This window comes from Hippoglossus stenolepis, chromosome 22, assembly GCF_022539355.2.
Source record: "Hippoglossus stenolepis isolate QCI-W04-F060 chromosome 22, HSTE1.2, whole genome shotgun sequence".
Taxonomy (NCBI): Eukaryota; Metazoa; Chordata; class Actinopteri; order Pleuronectiformes; family Pleuronectidae; genus Hippoglossus; species Hippoglossus stenolepis.
Genome location: NC_061504.1, coordinates 6,498,590 through 6,518,473, shown reverse-complemented (window position 1 = coordinate 6,518,473; position 19,884 = coordinate 6,498,590). Strand labels below are relative to the sequence as shown.

At 45.3% G+C, this 19,884-nt stretch overlaps 1 protein-coding gene across 12 annotated transcripts in view; it reads right to left on the bottom strand.

Moving 5' to 3' along the window:
- sox5 (SRY-box transcription factor 5) overlaps positions 1-19,884 on the bottom strand; it is a 90,073-nt gene that overhangs the window by 54,186 nt on the left and 16,003 nt on the right. For all 12 annotated transcript variants that reach the window (XM_035147593.2, XM_035147594.2, XM_035147597.2 and 9 more), the window contains exon 3: positions 15,254-15,476. In XM_035147593.2, coding sequence (XP_035003484.1) covers positions 15,254-15,476 — 223 coding nt within the window. The remainder of the gene's footprint in view (positions 1-15,253; positions 15,477-19,884) is intronic.

Genomic DNA, 19,884 nt, shown 5'->3' with positions numbered 1-19,884 from the left:
TGGAAACTAAACAAAAAAGAAGAGAAAAACACACCTACTCAATGCGACGACACATTTTTAAAAACAGCCCGATGTGTTCTGAGGCTGCGTCATAAGCCCGAGAGGTCAACGAGTTTTTCTTAGCCCGTGATGTAATCTTTCAACTGAACAATGAAAATCAATAACTAAAAGGATTTCAGCAACAGCTTCATTCTTGAAATCGTAAGTTTCGTGGGACGACCAAAAAACCACATCAATAGCCTGTGAATTAGCCAATCAGACAAGGCGAAAAAGAAAAAGGTGCGAGTGTGTGCAAATTCTGCTTTCTCAACCTGGCGTTAGGGTGAGGAGGGGGTTAAATAGTCGGGTCCGGCACTCTCTTAATGCACGCACATCTCTCCCTGTCAAAAGCATCCTGTTAAAGTAGGCCAAGGCATGTGTATGAGTGTGTATCTGTGCACATCTGTGTGTGTGTGTGTGTGTCGTACACAGTGGCTCAGGCTGCTGTAATGGAAAATGACACTTGCAATCTGTCTCGTGGCAATAACCCCTCTTCAGCGCTCTTGTCTCCACACACACACACAGACACACACACACATACACTCAACGTCTCTGTCGCTGCGGCGGGCCCCGGGCCGTCCTTGTCACTGCACAGCTTTATTGCATCACTTTAACGTGACAACAAAAGAAGACATTGTGTGTTGGGCCTGCCGTGTATAGGAGGAGAAGTGACCCACGCATTAACTACGAGTGAGAGAGGCAGACACAGAGCGCGGGCACACACACACACACACACACACACACACACACACACACACACACACACACACACACACACACACACACACACACACACACACACACACACACACACACACACACACACACACACACACACCAAGTGCTGCGTTCCCTCTTGTGAGTCTTGACATTTTCGGTCTGCCTGTCAAAGCAATGACAGAGAGACAGACAGAACAGCAAGACACTCCTGACACACTAATGCTGCTTTGCATGTTGGAAGCCTATTCAAACAGGGCTGAGCTGTGACTTTAACCTCCCCTGTGCTGGAGTGTTTGTGCGTGTACATTTGCGCATGTGAGACTGATGGGTAAAGACTGTTATTTCTGATGCTATTACAGTTTTGGCCCCGTGTCGGCTGTTTGATTGACAGCTGGCCTGGCTTAAGAGTGGCCTCACGCTGTTGGACGGCGGAGGCGGGACCCGCCTATTGCAGTTAGCGCGGACACTGTTGACAAGCGCAAACAGACGTACACACACACACAAGCACATGCACGCACACACTTCTGCCTCTGTTTGTGTTTGAATCTTGATATGCATCTCTCTCTTCTCTATGTGTGAATGTTTGTTCCATCTGTGCGTCGATCAGCTTGATACAGAGCGCGTTGTAGAGTCTTAAGAATAGCCCACATTGTCCTGTGTGCTGCTCAAAGATGGGGCGACAGACATGTGAGAACCATTAGACCAATGGCAACAACAGTCCAAACAGCACTGGAATGCTCTGCTGACTAGCATGTGTGTGTTTGGGTTTGTGTGTGTGCGCCTGCGAGAGTTTGTGTGCCTGACCTGTTAGAGCCCTAATAGTCACTGTGCACCAATTATTCGCTCACGTCGACGTCTCTCCCTGGAAATCTTTTCCTACCGCACAATTTTCCTGGAAAGATCACATTGTTTTTCGGAGAAGAAAAAAACTGTTTGGTTGGTGGAGGAAATTTGCCTCGTCAATAACAGCTGATGCTGCCGGTTAGGTCAACTTTAGATCACTCTGCCATCTGTGGCCAGTGAATAGGAGCGGCAGAACTTACACAAATGAATGACAATAACAGAGCACAATGGACGTACTGCAGCGAGAGTGAGGGACTAATGTTGGACTTGAATTTGTATAAATGGATAAAAACAGACTCTCTAACTTATTTACACATGAAGCCAAGCTTGCTTGTCACAAAGTGCACTATACTTGTAGGTCGCTGTGGCTGAGGAAGTAGAGCGGGTCGTCCACTAACCAGAAGGTTGGTGGTTTAATCTCCGCACAAGTTTCCTTGGGCAAGACGCTGAGGCTCAGTGTGTGAGTGATGTGTGATAGAGAAAGTGCTGCACACAGATGCACTGTATGGATGTGTGTGAATGACTGAATGACAAAAACTGTAGAAAAGCGTCATATAAATACAGACTATTACCATTTACAAGTAGTGAACAGATTTTGCAGGGTTAAATAATGTCATCCCTAACTTGCTAATTTACTAGAAGTGTTTTTTTTTTATTTAGTTACTGCACCTGTGTCACTATTTATTATTTGCAGCACCTAATGTGTTAATGTAAAAGCCATTCGGAGTAAATGATCCCTTTAAAAAAATGTTGACACCTAGTTATTGGTAACATTAAAAACAGATTCCGGATCAATAAGCTTTGTTGTACAAGTCGCCCACTGGAGATGGAAAGTTAGACTGGCATATAAAGCAAGAGCCTGAATAAATAATAACTGCTGATGGAAACATTTAATAATGCACAGTATCTAATAAATGATTTGGAATTGTATCAAATCATTTTTTGTCATGACATATTCTGTTTGTTTTTTATCAAATCAATCCTCTGTTAATCTGATCATTCGTATCTCGATCCAGACAAGTTAACTGTGTCTCTGTTCGACCCCTCGCAGACGCGGCTCCCCGCATCAATACGTCTTTTCTTCCCCGAACATTCCTTTCAGTCTTTGAAACCCCCACCACCTCCCCTCTTCCTGCTCCATTCCCCCGACAAGACACCCATGACTCTTTTTGAGTGGGCTAATTGTCTTAACAACCTTTGGCTCGGCGGAGACCAGAGACTTCAGTGGGCTATGGTAACCTTGGCCGTAACTTTGTTAGTGTAATGACACAAACCAACAAAAACGGGACGAGGAGGGCGTGACAGTACAGGAAACTGGGGCAAGACGCGGTTTGGTTAGTTGGGTTAGAGACAAGGGGTCTGGAGGTCGAGCTCTTTCACACACTTAACTAACTCACAGGGGGAAGGGAGACCTAGACAGAGGTCTCAATGTTAGTAGTGTGTGTTTGTGTGTGTGTGTGTGTGTGTGTGTGTGTGTGTGTGTGTGTGTGTGTGTGTGTGTGTGTGTGTGTGTGTGTGTGTGTGTGTGTGTGTGTGTGAGAGAGGGTGCATGTGCTTTTGGGTGTAGCGGTGTGTCAGACAAACAGACATGACCGAACAAACAAGTGTCCAGTGTCTTAGTGTGGACTGTTCCTTGAACAAGCATCACAAGACAGTCTAGTGTGAATCTTGGAAACAAATATGAGTACATGAGTTCAATTAGAGAGAGAGGGAGAGAGCGAGAGAGCGAGAGAGAAGACCAAGAGGGAGAGAGAGATAAAGATGGATCAAAAATCTGCCAGAAGGAAAAGGTGAAAAGTGGAATGTTTCCCTTCAGACTTTTTGTTTGTAAATGTGTGTCTATATAAAGTGGAACAAGAAATGAGCATCACCACACTGAAGCCCACTATTCACCATCTGAGAGACACACACACACACACACACACACACACACAAATGCAGACGGAAAGGAATCTTGCGAGCTCCACCCACATCTAAAAGGAGCCTTAAACAGCTCTGTTACACACCGATTACACAGCGCCGGTCATCAATACTCATAATTAATCATCATTTTACTCACAAGTTAAAACAACAAGGATCCAGATTCTAAATTTAAGCCTTCGTCAGGCCCAAAAAACGGCTGCGAGCGTAGGATGGGAGCCGGTGCCAGAAAATGGTGACACACACACATACACATAGAAGATGAAAGTTTAAGACGAAGCGGGTATCAGTTCTTGCACTGCTCTAAGAAACTCCTGATAGGTGTGTGTGTGTGTGTCCATTTGTTTGTGTGCCGAGTGCAGACGGGGCAGGATGGATGTTTTGGAGGAAAGAAAGGAACAAGTGAGTGTGAGCAGGGTCTGGAGCCGGAGGGAGGGAGGGAGGGTGAAGGTGGAGAGGTAGAAATCATGTGTTGCCTTAGGAATGGAGAGTTCCTCGAACAGTAAACACAGTTATAGGCCAGGCTAATATAAACAAGCCTCACTGAAGGTTTATTCACTGAACGCACCAGCAAATGTCCAACTTTCAGTTAAAGACGAGCTCTGATAAGATTTAATGAGCAAAAACCAAGGTGATGACATGCAAAAATAGTTTTGAGTTTGAGTTTTGTCTTTATATAAGAGAAGTAGATGATTATTGTGTGAATAATGGATTTTTTTGGCTGTAAATGAATTTTTTGCTTCAGAAGCTCGGTGACCTTTTGACCCACAGTAAGCATGTTCAGTGGGACAATGATCACAATTGTCCTCACAAGGGTAAAAGTGCAAGTTCAGATTTCACAGTTAAAACTAAGAATGCATCGAAGCAAATACATTCAGTATTTGATTTGTAATAAGTTTTAAAATGTGTCACAGTTGATGAATTCATAAGATTTCAAAAATGTCGAACCTCGGTTCAGGATGGATGAAAACTGATCTCCACAATTATTTTATAAATGGATAATATTGAAAAAAATATATTTATTAAATGAATCTGTCCCACGAAGAATTATATCATGATTGGGGTCACTCAGCACAAATGTTAATAACAGGTCTGAATGGGGTCTTAACACAAATCTTAAATGATGTATGTCTTGTATGATGTATGTCTTACAGTATGATTTCTCTTTTATACCCACTGACTGCGATGTTTTGGAAAGGCTTCAGAAACACACACCTGGGTTACAGACATGACTGGCGTACAGCAGCTGATTTGCTTTGTCGCTATTACAATGAGCCAAGAGGCCTTGTGCATGTGTGTGTGTGTGTGCACGTCTGCATCTGAGTGTGCGTTTGGATGTTTGAATATGTGTGTGCGCGTGCGTGCATGTGTGTGTAGGTGACAGCTCCAGCCCCAAACTGACTGGCATCTGGCGCTGGCAGTTGTTTTAACAGCTGAGCTGACAGCATTAATCCGAACGCACCCAAATCAAAAGGAGACAACACCTGTTCACTGCTCCTGAGCCCAGCCGAAGGAAGAGACGACAGGAAGAGGGCGCGAGGGAGGAGGGAGAGCGAAGTATGAATGGAGGCAGGGAGTGAAAGAGATGGAGGGGGAGTGATTAGAAGCAGGTGGAGAGAGTGACATGGACAAAGGGAGGTGGGAGGAGATGAATGGAGAGTAAGGTAGTGGAGAAGAGGAATAGATGCGAGGCTACAGGGAAAAGATGGAGAGCAAGAGATGAGATGAGAGGGAGGGATGAGGTTGGAGAAAAGGAGGGAACTGGGGGAAGGTGGTGGGGGGATGAGAACGGGCACGCTGCCAGGCAACACACACACATGGCGCTCTCTCCTCTGAGCGAAGCGGAAAGGGGCAGTGGGCCAAACGAGGAGGGAGGGGTGAAAATAGAGGGATGGGAGGGAAGAGGTGAATGGACGGATCCCACGGGGAGAGAGAGAGACTGCTGGAGAGAGGAGGGATGGGAAGCAGGCAGGCAGACAGCGATCCCGAGGAGCATTGGATCTGCCGCGTGAGCTGCGGAGGACAAGAATGTGGCCGGGGCAGGAGGGTGGGAGTTGAGAGGGGGCGCTGGAGATGCTTGTCTTCCAACATCTGGCTCAAATAAGGCTGGGCAGTGCAGAGGGCTCAGGGTCGTGACCCCTGGGGCTGACAACACAGACGCTACCACTTCATCTGCGGAACCCGCCCTTTGACCAGAGAGCCAGGGGTTAATTAATGGAGACCCCGTGGCTTCAAAGACTGACACACTGACTTGGTGATGGACCCGCTGAGTGAATGACTCCCTCTCTGACTGAATGGAGGCCTGAATAGCTGAGTGGCTAACTGTGTGGCTGGCTGGCTGACATATTAAACCCCTGACTGAGTCACTGGCTCCCTGAGTTGTTGCTCTGTGAATGACTGAAGTGCTAGAGCTACGCAACAGGATACACACCACCTTCTTATCTGCTCAAATAAGAGGGAGCGGAAAGGATAAGGGTGGCCCCATGGGTGACGATTGCATGGATCGTAGGCATGCGTCCAATTTGCTATCGCCGATTCCTCATGGGTAAAGCGTTGGCTCCTTGGTCAGGTCACACGGGCTGTCGTCAAGTGTAGGGCGACACACTGCATATGTAAAATCATGTTACAGGAGCTATGCAGTGATGTACACCAATCCCACGCCTCAGCTAAGGCATTTAAAGCCCCTTTACATCCATGTCAGGCCTTAAATCCTGCGCTGGACGCCGCTGACTTGGCTGATGGGGAGTAGCAGGGCTCTAATGCTTTCACATGTGTGTCGGCGCTAAGATGTAAAATTGCACTAAGCAGATTGTGCTACTTTGTACACAAGCCTACATGGATTATACAGTCAGAACTGGGGTGTAGTCTCTGTATATATTAACATGCAATGTGTGGTGTTTAAGGCACAGAGAGGCAAACATACTTGTCTGTACGGGGCTTGCCTGTACATTTACAGTTGTATATAAACATATGTACAATATACTATAAGTACACACACTGAACGTCTTGGAAAACCATGGCTAATAAGCTCTAACAGAAAGCGATACAAAACTAAATGACTTTCTCAAAACTTTCCATATAATAAATATCAAATGACAAAACTCCTTTCCAGGAAGCTTACTTGGGAAATTCTGGACCCACAAATGATTTCTCCTTAAGATACAAATCTAAGAACTCGTGTGCACCTTCCACCTATTTCACCCTTTATTCTAAGTACACTTAAGTGCCTCCGTGCTCACACACTGTAACACGTGCATGTTAATGACAGCGTCTGGAAAGCTTGAAGCTTTTAGATTTTGCTATGGCACAAAGTCGAAAATGAAATAAATCAAGGATTCCAAAATATGACAAGCACCCACTCAAAAAGTAACTCCTGGTATGTTCATAAACTACTCAATGGAAGAAGTTGAAGTTATTGGCTGACTTAATATAGATAATTGTTCTTATAAAGTAAAAATGTTTGGGGGGGGCTTCTGAAAACAGCTTCCAAGCAGCAATTCCTTTCCACTTTTTTTTTTTTTTTTCAGCTGCATTTCATATCCTTTTGATAAAGTCATTGAGAGACAAATGAAAGTCGGCACTTCACGCAAAAAAGGTTCATTAATTTCAAAGCCATTTCCCGGCATAAAAACATTCCTCTGTCTCTCCATGGGAATGGGAGAAAAGAGCCAAAAAGGAAAAGAAATGTCAGAAAAGGAGGAAAAACAACAGGGCGTGCAAATGAAGAGAGTTTATGAGAAAGCTGAGCAGATAAATCATGGATTCCACTGATTCGGTCATGGGACATGCAGTTGAATGGGAGTGAATGTGCGGATGCCAAAACACTGGGGCCTGTCTAATATTTTGGAGTCGGTGACAGGGGGCCTTTATGCGGGACAGTCCGATTCACACAAACACACACACTTAACACATACACCGACCAAAACGCAGCTCATTCATATGGTGTGTATGACACCAAATTCGAAGAAGCACACAAACATTCCCTCCGTTCTTCTGCTTCTTCACCAGGTATCAACACACACACACACACACACACACACACACACACACACACACACTGTACTGTAGGGCAGTCAAATTGTGAGTTGGTCACAATAAGCTAAGCTATGGAAGCACAGGCTGATTCATGGACCTCGGCCTTTGTCCTTAACTTAATGCCACACCAGGAGGCCGAAAACACACACAGACACACACACCATGAGGAAAACCGCAGGGCCCTCTCTCTCTTCTCTCTAAGCCCCTTTATGCTCATGTATTGGACAAAAGCTGGGGCACTGCTTCTCCATGCAAACACACACACACACACACACACACACACACACACACACACACACACACACACACACACACACACACACACACACACACACACACACACACACACACACACACACACACACACACACACACACACACACACACACGCACACTATTCATCTCCTTAATATCGCTCATCTGGACGGGGTAGAATGGCAGAAAGGAGTTTCATCCCCACCGATTGTCTCGTGCAAGGCTGGGGAGAGAATGCCACGTTGAAAAGCAGACGCAAAACAATTCAATAAGAAAAGTGACTTGAATGCGTCTTTCATCGCGCCAACAATGGCCCCGGCCCCACAATAGGCCTCAGGTTTGCCCCATGACGTTGCCTGTTTCTCATGCCACAAAAGAGGGAGAGCGAAAACAAAACAAAAAGAAAAAAGCGAATTGACTCGATTTGAATCGTGAGCCATGTCTATGATGATTTCCCCCCCCCCTCGTCTACTACAAACGCCATGAAGTTAACTGACACAATGACACTGGGATGACTGGAAAGAATGACATATATGGAAGGAACTGGTGTTCTTGGATATGCAGCATAAAGTGAGTTTTATTGGTGCAGAAGGATGCCATTTCCTTTTCACTGTTGTGAGGAAAATGGTCACGGGATAGGAAGCATTGCTTAAAAATTAAAAAAAACAAGCGGAATTCCGATCTTCTTAGCAGAGGGTTCAAGGCAGAGTTGGTCTCATAAGCGTGATGTCAACTTCTCTTTAACAAATGCTGACCGCGCATTTAGAGCGCTTTAAGTGGTAAAGAGGACACAAAATCTTGTTTTTTCTTCCTTTCCCTGAACTTACTTTTCCCGCTTGTAGTGAATAAAAAGAGAAAAAGAAAAAACAACTCTCTCTTTCAACCTCCCCTTCTGTTTCATTTCACTTGCCTTCCTCTTTTTCCCAGCGCGAGAAGAATGATCGCGACAAACAATGGCTGTGAGAGTCCTGCTGCACTTCATGTTAATTTATACAACTAACTAATTACCGACAAAGGGTGGAAATCACATAAAGACGTTCGCCCGCTCCCACGCTAGGCTGTGAACCTGCTGTTGTGCATCTGTGTGTGTGTGTGTGTGCGCGCGTGTTTGTGTGCACGAGCGCTGCTGTGTTTCAGTTCACAAATTCCCTCCAGGGATATGTGCTTAAAAAGTTGCAGGTCCATGTGAGGATTGTATATGCCATTGTTGATGTTTATCGTGTGTGTGTGTGTGTGTGTGTGTGTGTGTGTGTGTGTGTGTGTGTGTGTGTGTGTGTGTGTGTGTGTGTGTGTGACATAGCCCCCCAGACAGCAGAGCAGTAGAAGGATTAGGCAAAGTGAAGGGTGGAGGGGGCTACACTGATGGACAGATGAACGAGAGAACCCTCCACTTCTCCGGGTCTTTTTTTTTCCCCATCCCTTTCTTTCGCTCTCTCCTTCTTCTTGGCAGAACGTATCCGCCCTTCCCATTGTCACCCATTGGAGTGTATGGAGGCGTGAGGGAGCTCCGGTCACTGTGTGCTTGTGTGGCACAATGGCCTCGCCTAAGTGCTGTCCTATAAAATGCCTCAGTGCGCTCTAAAAGCAAGCCCTGGGTTCCCTCCCTGCCTTGAAAATAGATGAAGTGCTGTGCGTGCATGTGAGAGCATGTGTCCGTGAGTGTGTGTTGTGTGACATCTGTCATTGAGTTGGCATTTTCAGTATGGAAGCCGGTGCCTCGGAGCGGCGAGTACGCTCAGCCATAAAAACACCATTCTGGTTGACCTCGAGGTTGCCAGCAAGGCTGTAAACCTGTACACGGCAGAATGTCTGTGTGTGTGTGTGTGTGTTGTGGCCCTGCACGTGTGTCCAGATCAAGGCCATAAAATACAAAGGTAAGGGTCTGACCCCGGAGCTGCACCCAGGCTCAGTAAAACAAGAACAATATTGGCATTTGTTGACCCCGGCAACGCAGAGCAGAGGAAACTGATCTGATTCTTATTCATAGCTACAGCCGTCACTTGTAGACAAACTGTCATTTGACACTACAGGGATTTACTTCTGATCTCATCGAGTAAGGAAAACCAAAGTGACATTAATACATTTTAAACTGCTGCTGCATCACTATGAAATGGTTTCCCAGGCTTTTCCCCCGGAGCAGGGAGTGATCAATGATGGAAACGGCTGCTCTCCTTCAAAAAAATAATTTTTATTTGAAAAATGCAACATGCAATGTTCAGGGTTTAGTTCTATTTAAGACTTTTTTACTCCCTTTATGAATGAAATTAAAGACCTATGTCTAGTACGACAGATATAAAGGAATATCGGAGTCTCAGGATATCTTGCACTCCCCAAAAATCAAATATATAATAAAGTAGCTGACTAAAGAATAACCCTTTAAACCCCACGTTATTTTACAAACTAACTCTACGAGACAGGATGTACCAAGATAAATTCAGTTATCAGTTTAACTGTAGTGTAATTTTATTACAACATGCTAATATCTGTATCATTGAGAAAGATCTACATCTCACAGAGACGTTACAACTGAGCATGTCGCCAAAACATTTTTATTTTTAAAAAGTATTTAATGAACGTAATTAACAGAATTAAGAACTACTTAAACATATTAAAGAACTAGTATAATATTTCTACATATATAAGACTTTTTAAAGCCTAAAAAGCAGGTTTTTGAATTTTATACTTTTTTCATACCTACTTTAGACTTAAGTAAATACAGACCGCCTGCAGCCTGATGCAGCTTAATTTGAATCACTTTGAATAGATTTAGGCCACCTCAACAGATGTACAGTTAATGCATTCTGTGGAAACAAATTTCTAGATGAGGACCTCTGTTTCCGTTTATAGCTAAAAGAAGAGAAAACCTAAAGAGTCCCAGAGGCCACGGAGCCCCAGTGACGGGTAGCTGTAGCTGGGTAGCAGAGGGTCAACAGACGGGACCAGAGACGGAGCTCAGCTGGCAATTAATGACAGCCACTTACAGTCAAAGCTGCCGAGAGGAAGAGGAGAGGAAGAGGAGAGGAATGAGGTTGAGTGTGTGGTGAAAGTCCTGGGCAGTGGAGGCACTACTCCAGGGGCAGAGAGGAACATCTGTGTCCCATTTAGTCATGTATCTCCTCTTTCATTGAATAGATTAACATCCATCTTTCCATCTACCCATCCATCACATTCCCACAGTATGCATGTATGTATCTTTCTATCTATTGTATCCATCCATTCATCCATCTATCATATCTCTTGTATCTGTCTCATCCTTCTTTTGTATCTATCCATCTATCGTATCTATCTATGCATCTATCGTATCTATCCATCTATCTTATCTATCCATCCATCCACCAACCACCCCTGTTTTTCCCCCACACCTGGGCTAATACATTATCACTAGGCCTTGCTCTGTGGCACAGGGGTTACATGGGGCTAAATGGCAACTCCAAGGGAACTGTCCTCCCCAGGTGAATGTGTGTGTGTGTGTGTGTGAGTCAGTTTTGCATCCAACGTGTGTGCGTGTGTTCATCCTGAACTTGCAGCCATGTCTCTTGGGGTTTAAGCACCGACTCTCCTCTCGACCCTGCGCCTCCTGCGCCGCTGCTCTGCACTCTGCTCTCATTATTCCACATAATGACACACACACACACTCCAGCACGAGCCATTTCACCAAGTGGCCTCGAGTCCAGATGAATACACGGACACACACACACACACACACAAGGCGGTGTCATGGCATTCTTATCCTCGCTCGTTCCTTCCTGTCTTCCTGTCGCTCCAGAAGAACTTATTAAGAGACGATGGCGAGCCGTGTTTGGTTATGTGTGTGCATCTGCTCATGTATGTAACGGTGTGTGTGAGAGTGTGTATCTCTAGGGTAGCAGGTGGCCAGTGGAGGAAGACAGGAGATGAATGGAGAGAGCAGGGGAGCGGTGGAGCATGGTTGGGCCAGGCCATGGGGGACAACATGACTAGTCATTTATTAGAGGCCTACACACACACACACACACACACACCTTGCACACATACGGCCAAACGCAATGCTTCCCTAAACACACGTGTATACACATTCTGTCACAAATACATATGCAAATACATATACACAAGTATATATGCTCCCAGAGGCTTCGAGCCACACACACACACACACACACACACACACACACACAAATACACACACTGACCTAGTATCTACCACTCTCCATTCATCTAGCCTAAGTAGAGCAACACTAGCCACAGACACAAAACTATATCTTTCAAACTTAAGCCATACTTGTGTGAGTGTGTGTGTGTGTGTGTGTGTGTGTGTGTGTGTGTGTGTGTGTGTGTGTGTGTGTGTGTGTGTGTGTGTGTGTGTCTGCTGGCTCAGGGGCTGCCTTCGACAAGTCGAGCTTCTCTTTCTGTTTTTAAGATGTTTATCGTTCTATGACCCATTTTGTGTCTTTGGCCTCTTGTTCACGCTCCTCCTGGTGTTAATGTTCCTACACTCTTGAATGTGTGTGTGTGTGTGTCATTGATCCGACTGGAAGCAGCGCGCAGGCATGTGTGTAAAAGAGAGAGAGAGAGAGAGAGAGAGAGAGAGAGAGAGCAGTAATATTCCAGGCCTTTCATAATGATTAAAGCCTTCATTAAATTTTCATCCCAACCTGCTGTTTGCTGCTAATGGCCTTTCTGAGCCACACAGCCAAACAATAGCTAGCCGGCCACAGAAAAGGGATTTCTATCTTGCGCTCAATACTGCCCCTTGTCGTCCCCCGCGCTCCCCCTCTCCCCACTCTCTTCATTTCCCTCTGCCTCTCTTCATCTTTTCTCAGCTTCCCCTTTTCTTCCTTTACTGTCTTTTCTTTCTTCCTTTCTCTTCCTGCTTGGCCAGGGTTTTTGCATGTGTGTGTGTGGGTCTGGAGGCACTGGGGGCTTTTGTTCACGCGTTTCATTTAAAACGCACGGCAAGATAATGCTCGGGGTCGGTTTGGATGCCGCACCACAGTGGCACTCTGCTAATGGGGTCTGTGAAGACACTGGTCTTTCTCTCCTCCACTCTCCTCCTCCTCATATCCTTCTCTTATTCCTTCTGTCCTGTTCTTCTCCCCCTTCTCCTCTTTCCTCTCCTCCATTCTCTCCCTCTGCGCTGGCTGACTCATAAAGATCCATTATTTCAGTTTTTTCCTGTGCAGCCAGTTCATGAGGTCCAGCGAAGCAGTGAACAACCCAAAACAGCTCAGATCAACAAGCAGCCCAGTTTTCTCTTTCTTTCTTTCTTTCTAAAATGTACCACAACAGGCTGTCTCTATCGACTGGAATAAAAACAGCCAGACGGCGAGAGCTGACCAGCAGCCTCTGCTGCTTTCAAAACCCCTCACAGCCTTCAAAATAAGGTTAGCACATCACAGCTTGAAATGGAAGCCTGTTGATGCACCAGGGCAACACAAACACACATGTGCATGTACACTTAAAGACCCATCTAAGACCTAACCCCATCAACACTTAAATTGACAACATTCTTTCACCTTCTGGGCTCAGTGGGTTTTGAGGCTGAGCACAGTTCACAGAGATGTGTGAATAGAAATCTGACGGTGCAACAGTGGTGGATTTAGAAGCTAAAGGAAAAGTGTGGAGGTGCATCAGACGATGTAGTGGATGTTGTAGCATTCATCTGCTTTAGAGGTCCACTCTTAAGAGCCTGCAGTGTGTGCTTAGTGTGTGTGCAGTCGAGAATGACGGTGCAGCTTCACCCACAACAGACAGGTGCTGGTGATCGAGGCAGAGTCTTGTTAGTAGGGTGTATTTAGCGGTGAGTGCACACTTTAAGCTGCGGTTTGTCAGTAAATAAAAGCAGCAGCTCCTCAAGACCCAATACAAGTTCCAATGCTTTGCCTCTGAGTAAAGTGACGGTGATTACCCCCAGATTCTGCAGCAACTTCAGCAATGTCAACAGATTGTCAACACAATCACAGCTATGCAACTGAGTAGAAAATTATTCTTTTCTAGTTGATGACAGAATGTATTGTTGTTGCAGGATTTTTAATCATTTCTATAAATTGAATGTATAAGGGGGGGCACGTTGGTGCGGTGCTGTGTGGGATTGGCATGTTCTCCCTGTGTCCGTTTTCTCCGGGTACTTTACCTTCCTCCTATAGTCCAAAGTCATGCAAATTGGAGTTAATTGGAGAGTCTAAATTTACCATAGGTATAAATGTGAGCATGAGTGGTTGTTGACCTGTCCGTCCTACCCCTGCCTCTCGCCAAATGTCAGCTGGGATTGGCTCCAGCTCCCCCTGCGACCCTCAAAGGATAAGAGGTATAGATACTGGATGGATGGATGGACAGATAAATAGATGGATAAACTATACCAAAAAACTTTTCTAAAATTTAATTTGCTCATAGAATCTGCCAATGCTGTTGCTGTTTTTGACCAAGGCTGCTTGTTATTATAAGCACATAATGCTGGTGTCCTCATTATATTCTGGTCCGTTCAGTTTGATCACATTTATATTGGGTCTAATTATCCTTTGCGACTATTCGGGTTAAGTTTTACTGAGGTCAGATGCCTCTTTGCTATGCATATCGGATAGAATGGGCCAGGCTGCTTGGTTTAAGTGCCCTTTAGCAAGGCTTTAAAGCTCCACCAGTTGTAACACTGAGTCTCACCCTGTGTGTTACACCAACTCTTCCTCCACCCATAAAGCACCACATTATTTACAGCACATTATCCCGTCTTCCTAAGGAGTTGGACACCTGTTGTTGATCCCCTTATCACATTGTCACTACCACATGCATTTCATTGTGATTTAAGCTGCCATTTATCTGCCCAGTGGAAATTAGAGTTGCCACTGGCTAATTTGATCTCTTTCACGGACTCCAACTGTTAGCCCAGGGCTAAATTTGAGAATGAAATGTGGGGGTAATCAAGCTAAGCTACGTAGCCCTGGGCAACAATCTGTTTTAGCTTCCACGACAGTGTGTAAAGTCTTAAAGTGAGGCCTGAGACAGCAACGGTTATAAAGGTAGCAGGAAGTGATGTGTGACATATAACCCTCACTGATTAAAAGGCTAAAAGATATCTTAATATGAATCTTTAAAGTTAAGCCAGTTAATGGTTGTTATGATCTCCAAGTATGTTTGCAGGCTTATAACACACTGGTACACCACACACACGCACACGTAACTTATTTGTCAGATTGAAATAAATATGCAAAGCTTTGTGGACAATCGGCCCAAACAGCTGATGCTATCTGTCTGTGTGCTGAAAAACAAAGGCTCGCCTCTCATCTAAAATGCGTGTGGGTTCATATCAGAGAGAGAGCGATAGAGTCGTAGAGGAAAAGAGACGTAAAGAAAAGACGATGGGAGCAAGGACAACAGAATGTGATAAAAGAGCGGCACGGAGCCAGAGAGATGATGGGGAGTTGTGGATCACACATCTGGCCTGCACGAGTGTCCTCTTTTCATCACTGACCTTCTGGCTCGTTCTTGATCAGCTCCTCCATCTTGCGTTGTTTCAGTGTGTCCACCACGTCTGCCAGGCTGCCTTTGCGTCTCTCTGGGGTTCCCAGGGCGCCCGCGGCAGAGCCCCCGTCGCTGCAGGCCCGTCCCCCGCCTCCGCCTTCTTCTTTGCCCGGTGAGGTAGAATTGTGCTGGGGGTAAGGACTCAGAGAGCTCCCCTTAGTGCCGTCCTGGTCCTGAAGGGAGGGGAGGTAAAGAAAATTTAATTATTGCTTTTTAAAAATGTACATAAACTTCAGGACAAATAAACTACGAGAAAGAAAAAGTAGCAGGAGGTAGGGGAGGAGCTGGCATACACCCACTCTTTATCTTCATCCTCCTCCTCTTCTCTTGCTGCCTTTATTCTATCCATCTCCCCTTCCCACAGCTCAATGCAACCAACTTTCATCAGCAGCCAGTTTTCTCAAGTTAGGGCACACTTCTCCTCTCTCTTCTCCCTCTCACATCCTCTGGAATCTGCATTTGACTGACTTGGAGGTACTTGACAGAACGAAGACATGAAACGAACAGCAAAAAGACTCCACGCGTTCTTAGAGTCGCGCAAACTCCTTGTTACAAAGCCTCCAACGACTTGGCTTTGAGGGACGTCCAACGCCACTGTACCGAGTCCCGAGCCCAAGTTTCAGTTCCACGCTACTTTTGTCCTAAGGATTCGTGACAATTAACGCTGAGGATGCAACTGCATCACTCAGAGGAATCACAAGAAAATAGATCCCGTTTCAAAAAAACAAAGCTTTGGAGCCGCGTCAAATCATTTCCATAAACTTATGAAAGGAATGGAACGGGTAGAGGAAAATTCACAACACACAAAATAGAAATCAGCATGACAGCGACCAAATATAAAATATACAAAGTGAAGCTCTGTGGCTTTTGCCAAGCTGTCACCATGAATAATTATCCTGCTGTCGTATGGCTGCATTTACAGTCTTAAACATGTTACGTTTAATGACCTTTGGAAATCACAATACTCACAAAGAAATAGCAGATAAAATGTTATTTTGAAGACAGTTTCAAAATTAAATTTTGCTTAAAGTTACTTCGCTTGCAGAATTATGTATGAAGTAATTTTTAAAATTCATCGGCTGAATTTGAAAGTTCTTCAGCGCTCATCCTCAATCCGATTTTTAAAACGTGCATATATGAGTTTAAGTTTTGTGACATCACCAGTTGAAGGTTAGAAACAGTTCGTGGCAATTTGTGTTAAATTGTGCGTACAAAAATAATTTACTGAGGCGTTTCTAGCAACTACAGATGCACACAGGCACCGGATAACTCAGCTAATCTAGTTTTATTTTCACCTTGCAATGTGGTATAACATAAATTCTTGAGATACGTGGTTGTCATCAGCAGGAATAATTTGCTGAACAGGGTAATTATCTTGTGTGATCTTGTGCAAACAAGTTAATATCTTGTGTGCACAAGATGAGAAAATATCACCTGTCGTGACTTTAAAAGCTTTGTAGACAAATTCAAGACATCTTTTTACAACTTAAAATTAATTCTACGCCCTCGAGCATGGCCGCAGGGGGTTGTTTAACTTATATGAAACGGCGACAAACAAACAGCGACAAACAAACAATAAAACGCGACAGCAGCTGAGTGGTAAGTAACTTTGAGCATCTTAATCTTTGACCCAATAAAACCTGTGTTTGCTTGGACAGCCTGCATAATAGACTTAACGCCGACTCAGCCCAATTAAGAGGTGACGCCGAGAAAGGGAGGACGGCGTCAGCTCCGAGCGAGAGCACACACACACACACACACACGTATAGACAGACACGCAGGCAAATAAGAGGGTGCTGGTCCTTGCACAAGCAGAAGTGTGCGTGTGTTGTTTGATTACAGAAACAAAGCGAGTCAGTCAGTCTGTCAGCCAGTCAGTCTGTAGACAGGAGGGTCAATGGTCCACAGGGTTAATCTTTGGCTAATCTGACCACAGTATGGAGCACGCCACCCGGGACAGCGGCACACATTAACAGTACCTCTGTTTGTCTCAGTGTGTGTATGAGAGAGAGAGAGAGAGAGACAGAAAGACAGTGGCACATTCCATCTGTATTAATGTCATTACAGCATATTATGGCGGAGATGGTTTTCTAATCATTAACTCGCAGGTTACTGGTGGAAGTGGAACTTAACACTGAGATCAGAGTCCACGGTGAAGTCATCCAGCCCCCAGATGACTCCGGTTTCTGTTTGATAGGCAAAAGCTTTTTATTTTTAATAGAAGCATCTTTTCAGCAGAAGAGTGAAAAATAAACTCAAACCATCCAAACAAATCATTACTCTGGGCTCTACTGAGAGAATAAAGCCGGACAGAGGCTTTCAATATTGACGATGCTTTCATTGTCAGGTAGAAGACCATTATCACTTGGCATTTTCTACACTTCACCGGCTCTCTCTCTCTCTCTCTCTCTCTCTCTCTCTCTCTCTCTCTCTCTCTCTCTCTCGTGTGTGAGTTTTTCTGGATAAGTCAGCATGCTCAATAATTCACAGATTCTCTCCTCTGCGCTCGTGCACATGCATTGTAACGGAGGGACAGGGTGTGACAGCGAAGATATGGCTGTAGCGGTTGTGTATTTACTGTGTGACAGGGCGATGAGACTCTAGTCAGTTGCCGGTGTGGCCGCTAACTGCGCTCGGGAAGCGTCTTGTGATCTTAAAGCGCTCAAAGACTTTACTTCTTCTCCTCTACAACACCACCTGACCAAGTTGAGAGCTCGGACCGCTCCTGTCTTTTCTTTGTTGCATCTCTCTTTCTTTCACCCTCTCCTGTTCTTCAGATTAGGGAAATTCAGACTTCAAATGAGCGGCTTTGTGATTACGAGTTGCGTCAGCTCCACCACGACATGCAAATGGAGCGAAACGGAGAGAGAGAGAGAGAGAGAGAGAGGGAGAAGGAGCGTAAGCGGGTGGAAGTCAAAGAAAGAGAGAGGCAGTGTTATTAGAGGAAAAGAGAGAGGGAGAGAGTTGACGGAGAGATACATAGAGCGAGAGAGAGGAAGGCAGGCATCTTGAAGGCAGCGGTCACACCTGTCACATCCCATTTATCTAATCCAGCGCCTACTTAAAACAACCACACTCTTTTCTTTCGAGAAAGATGTCGCGCAAAACAAAACAAACAGAACAAGAATACGGGAGGGGGATGGAGTTGGGAGGTGGAGTTGGGGTCGGGGGGGGGTTGTCGGATCTTTCTTCTCCTTTTTTTTCCTCACTCCGTCAAAAAGCTGCCACTGAGATGTCATCTCGCCGCGTCCAACAATGAAGGTCAATTTCCCCCCAATCACAGGGAATTAGCGGGGAGGGGGGAGCCCTGGCTTCTTCAAAAAGACCCCCGGTACATTAGGGGACCATGAGGTTATTTCATGCGTGGAGTCAAGATGACAACTTTAAAGGCTTATGATTTTTTTTGGACTTCATAACATGTAATCCATGAGCCTCGCTGGCGATCAGCACCGCAAAGTCCACGACCAGACAGAGGGATGAAAAAAACCAAACACAAGACGAGCTCCCTCTATTGCAAACGGGTGTCACTTAGCCGATTGGGGGGGGGGTGCAAAACTTTTCTCATCAACATTCATTTATTCCCAAGTACAAACTCAAATTATGGATACTGTAAACGCTCTCTGCCCTCCTCTGCGTGCATGTGTGCGAGCAGTTCTGTGCATATATGTGTGACACAGTGCACATAGCCTGTAGGTGTGTGTGTGTAAATGTGTTCGCCTGCATGCGTGTATTTATATGCACTAGATGTGGCAGGCTGGCAGTGTGGGCGGTTCTGCCTTTAGTTTGCAGATGTCAATTCTCTTCCAAATGACTGGAACAAAGTAAAAATTGCGCCTCACTCTCTTTATCCTTTTACTGCCTCTGCAATGGAACCGAATTAAACAACTTTTGTCTTCTTAAGCTCATCTGTGAGGGGATGTTGGTTTAAAAACACTTAACTCTTGCCAAAAAAAGAGGGAAAAAAAAAATCTAAATGCTATTTTCTTTTCCTAGAGCCAGCACAGATGCCACTGTTCATTCTTTTTTTTTTTATTCCTTCGTCTTCTTCCCTTCCTCCTCCTCCTCTATTGCCCGACAGAAGAAAACTCTCGCTCCCTCTCTCTCTTTCTGAGGACCTGACATGTCTTGGACGGTGCAAGGTGTACGTGTGGAAAACAGTATTTGATGCTTGGCGCGTCGTGGTGGATCAGGGCATGGACAATGTGGCAGTAGGAAAGAACTGGAAGCGGCTGCTGAACTAAAATACGCACAAACACACACCAGGAGAATGTCACTGATCACTCCTGCAGGGGGGTAAGACTTAGCTCCGCGCCAGGGCTGCCAATCTCCTCGACGTACACTTAACACACCTCCGATACACGGCCAAACACACACACACACACACACACACACACAGCAAATCCCTTTACATGCCATGGCTAAACACAGAGACTGTCAGTTTTGACTCTGATGTCCCTCAGGCTGGGACAAGCCGGCAAACACACACATTACTTTTATCCTCATGTTCCAACAATATGGTTCAGCTTCACCAAAGAAACCCTATATTAAAAAAATACATGTGCATGTGGTGTGTGACACAGA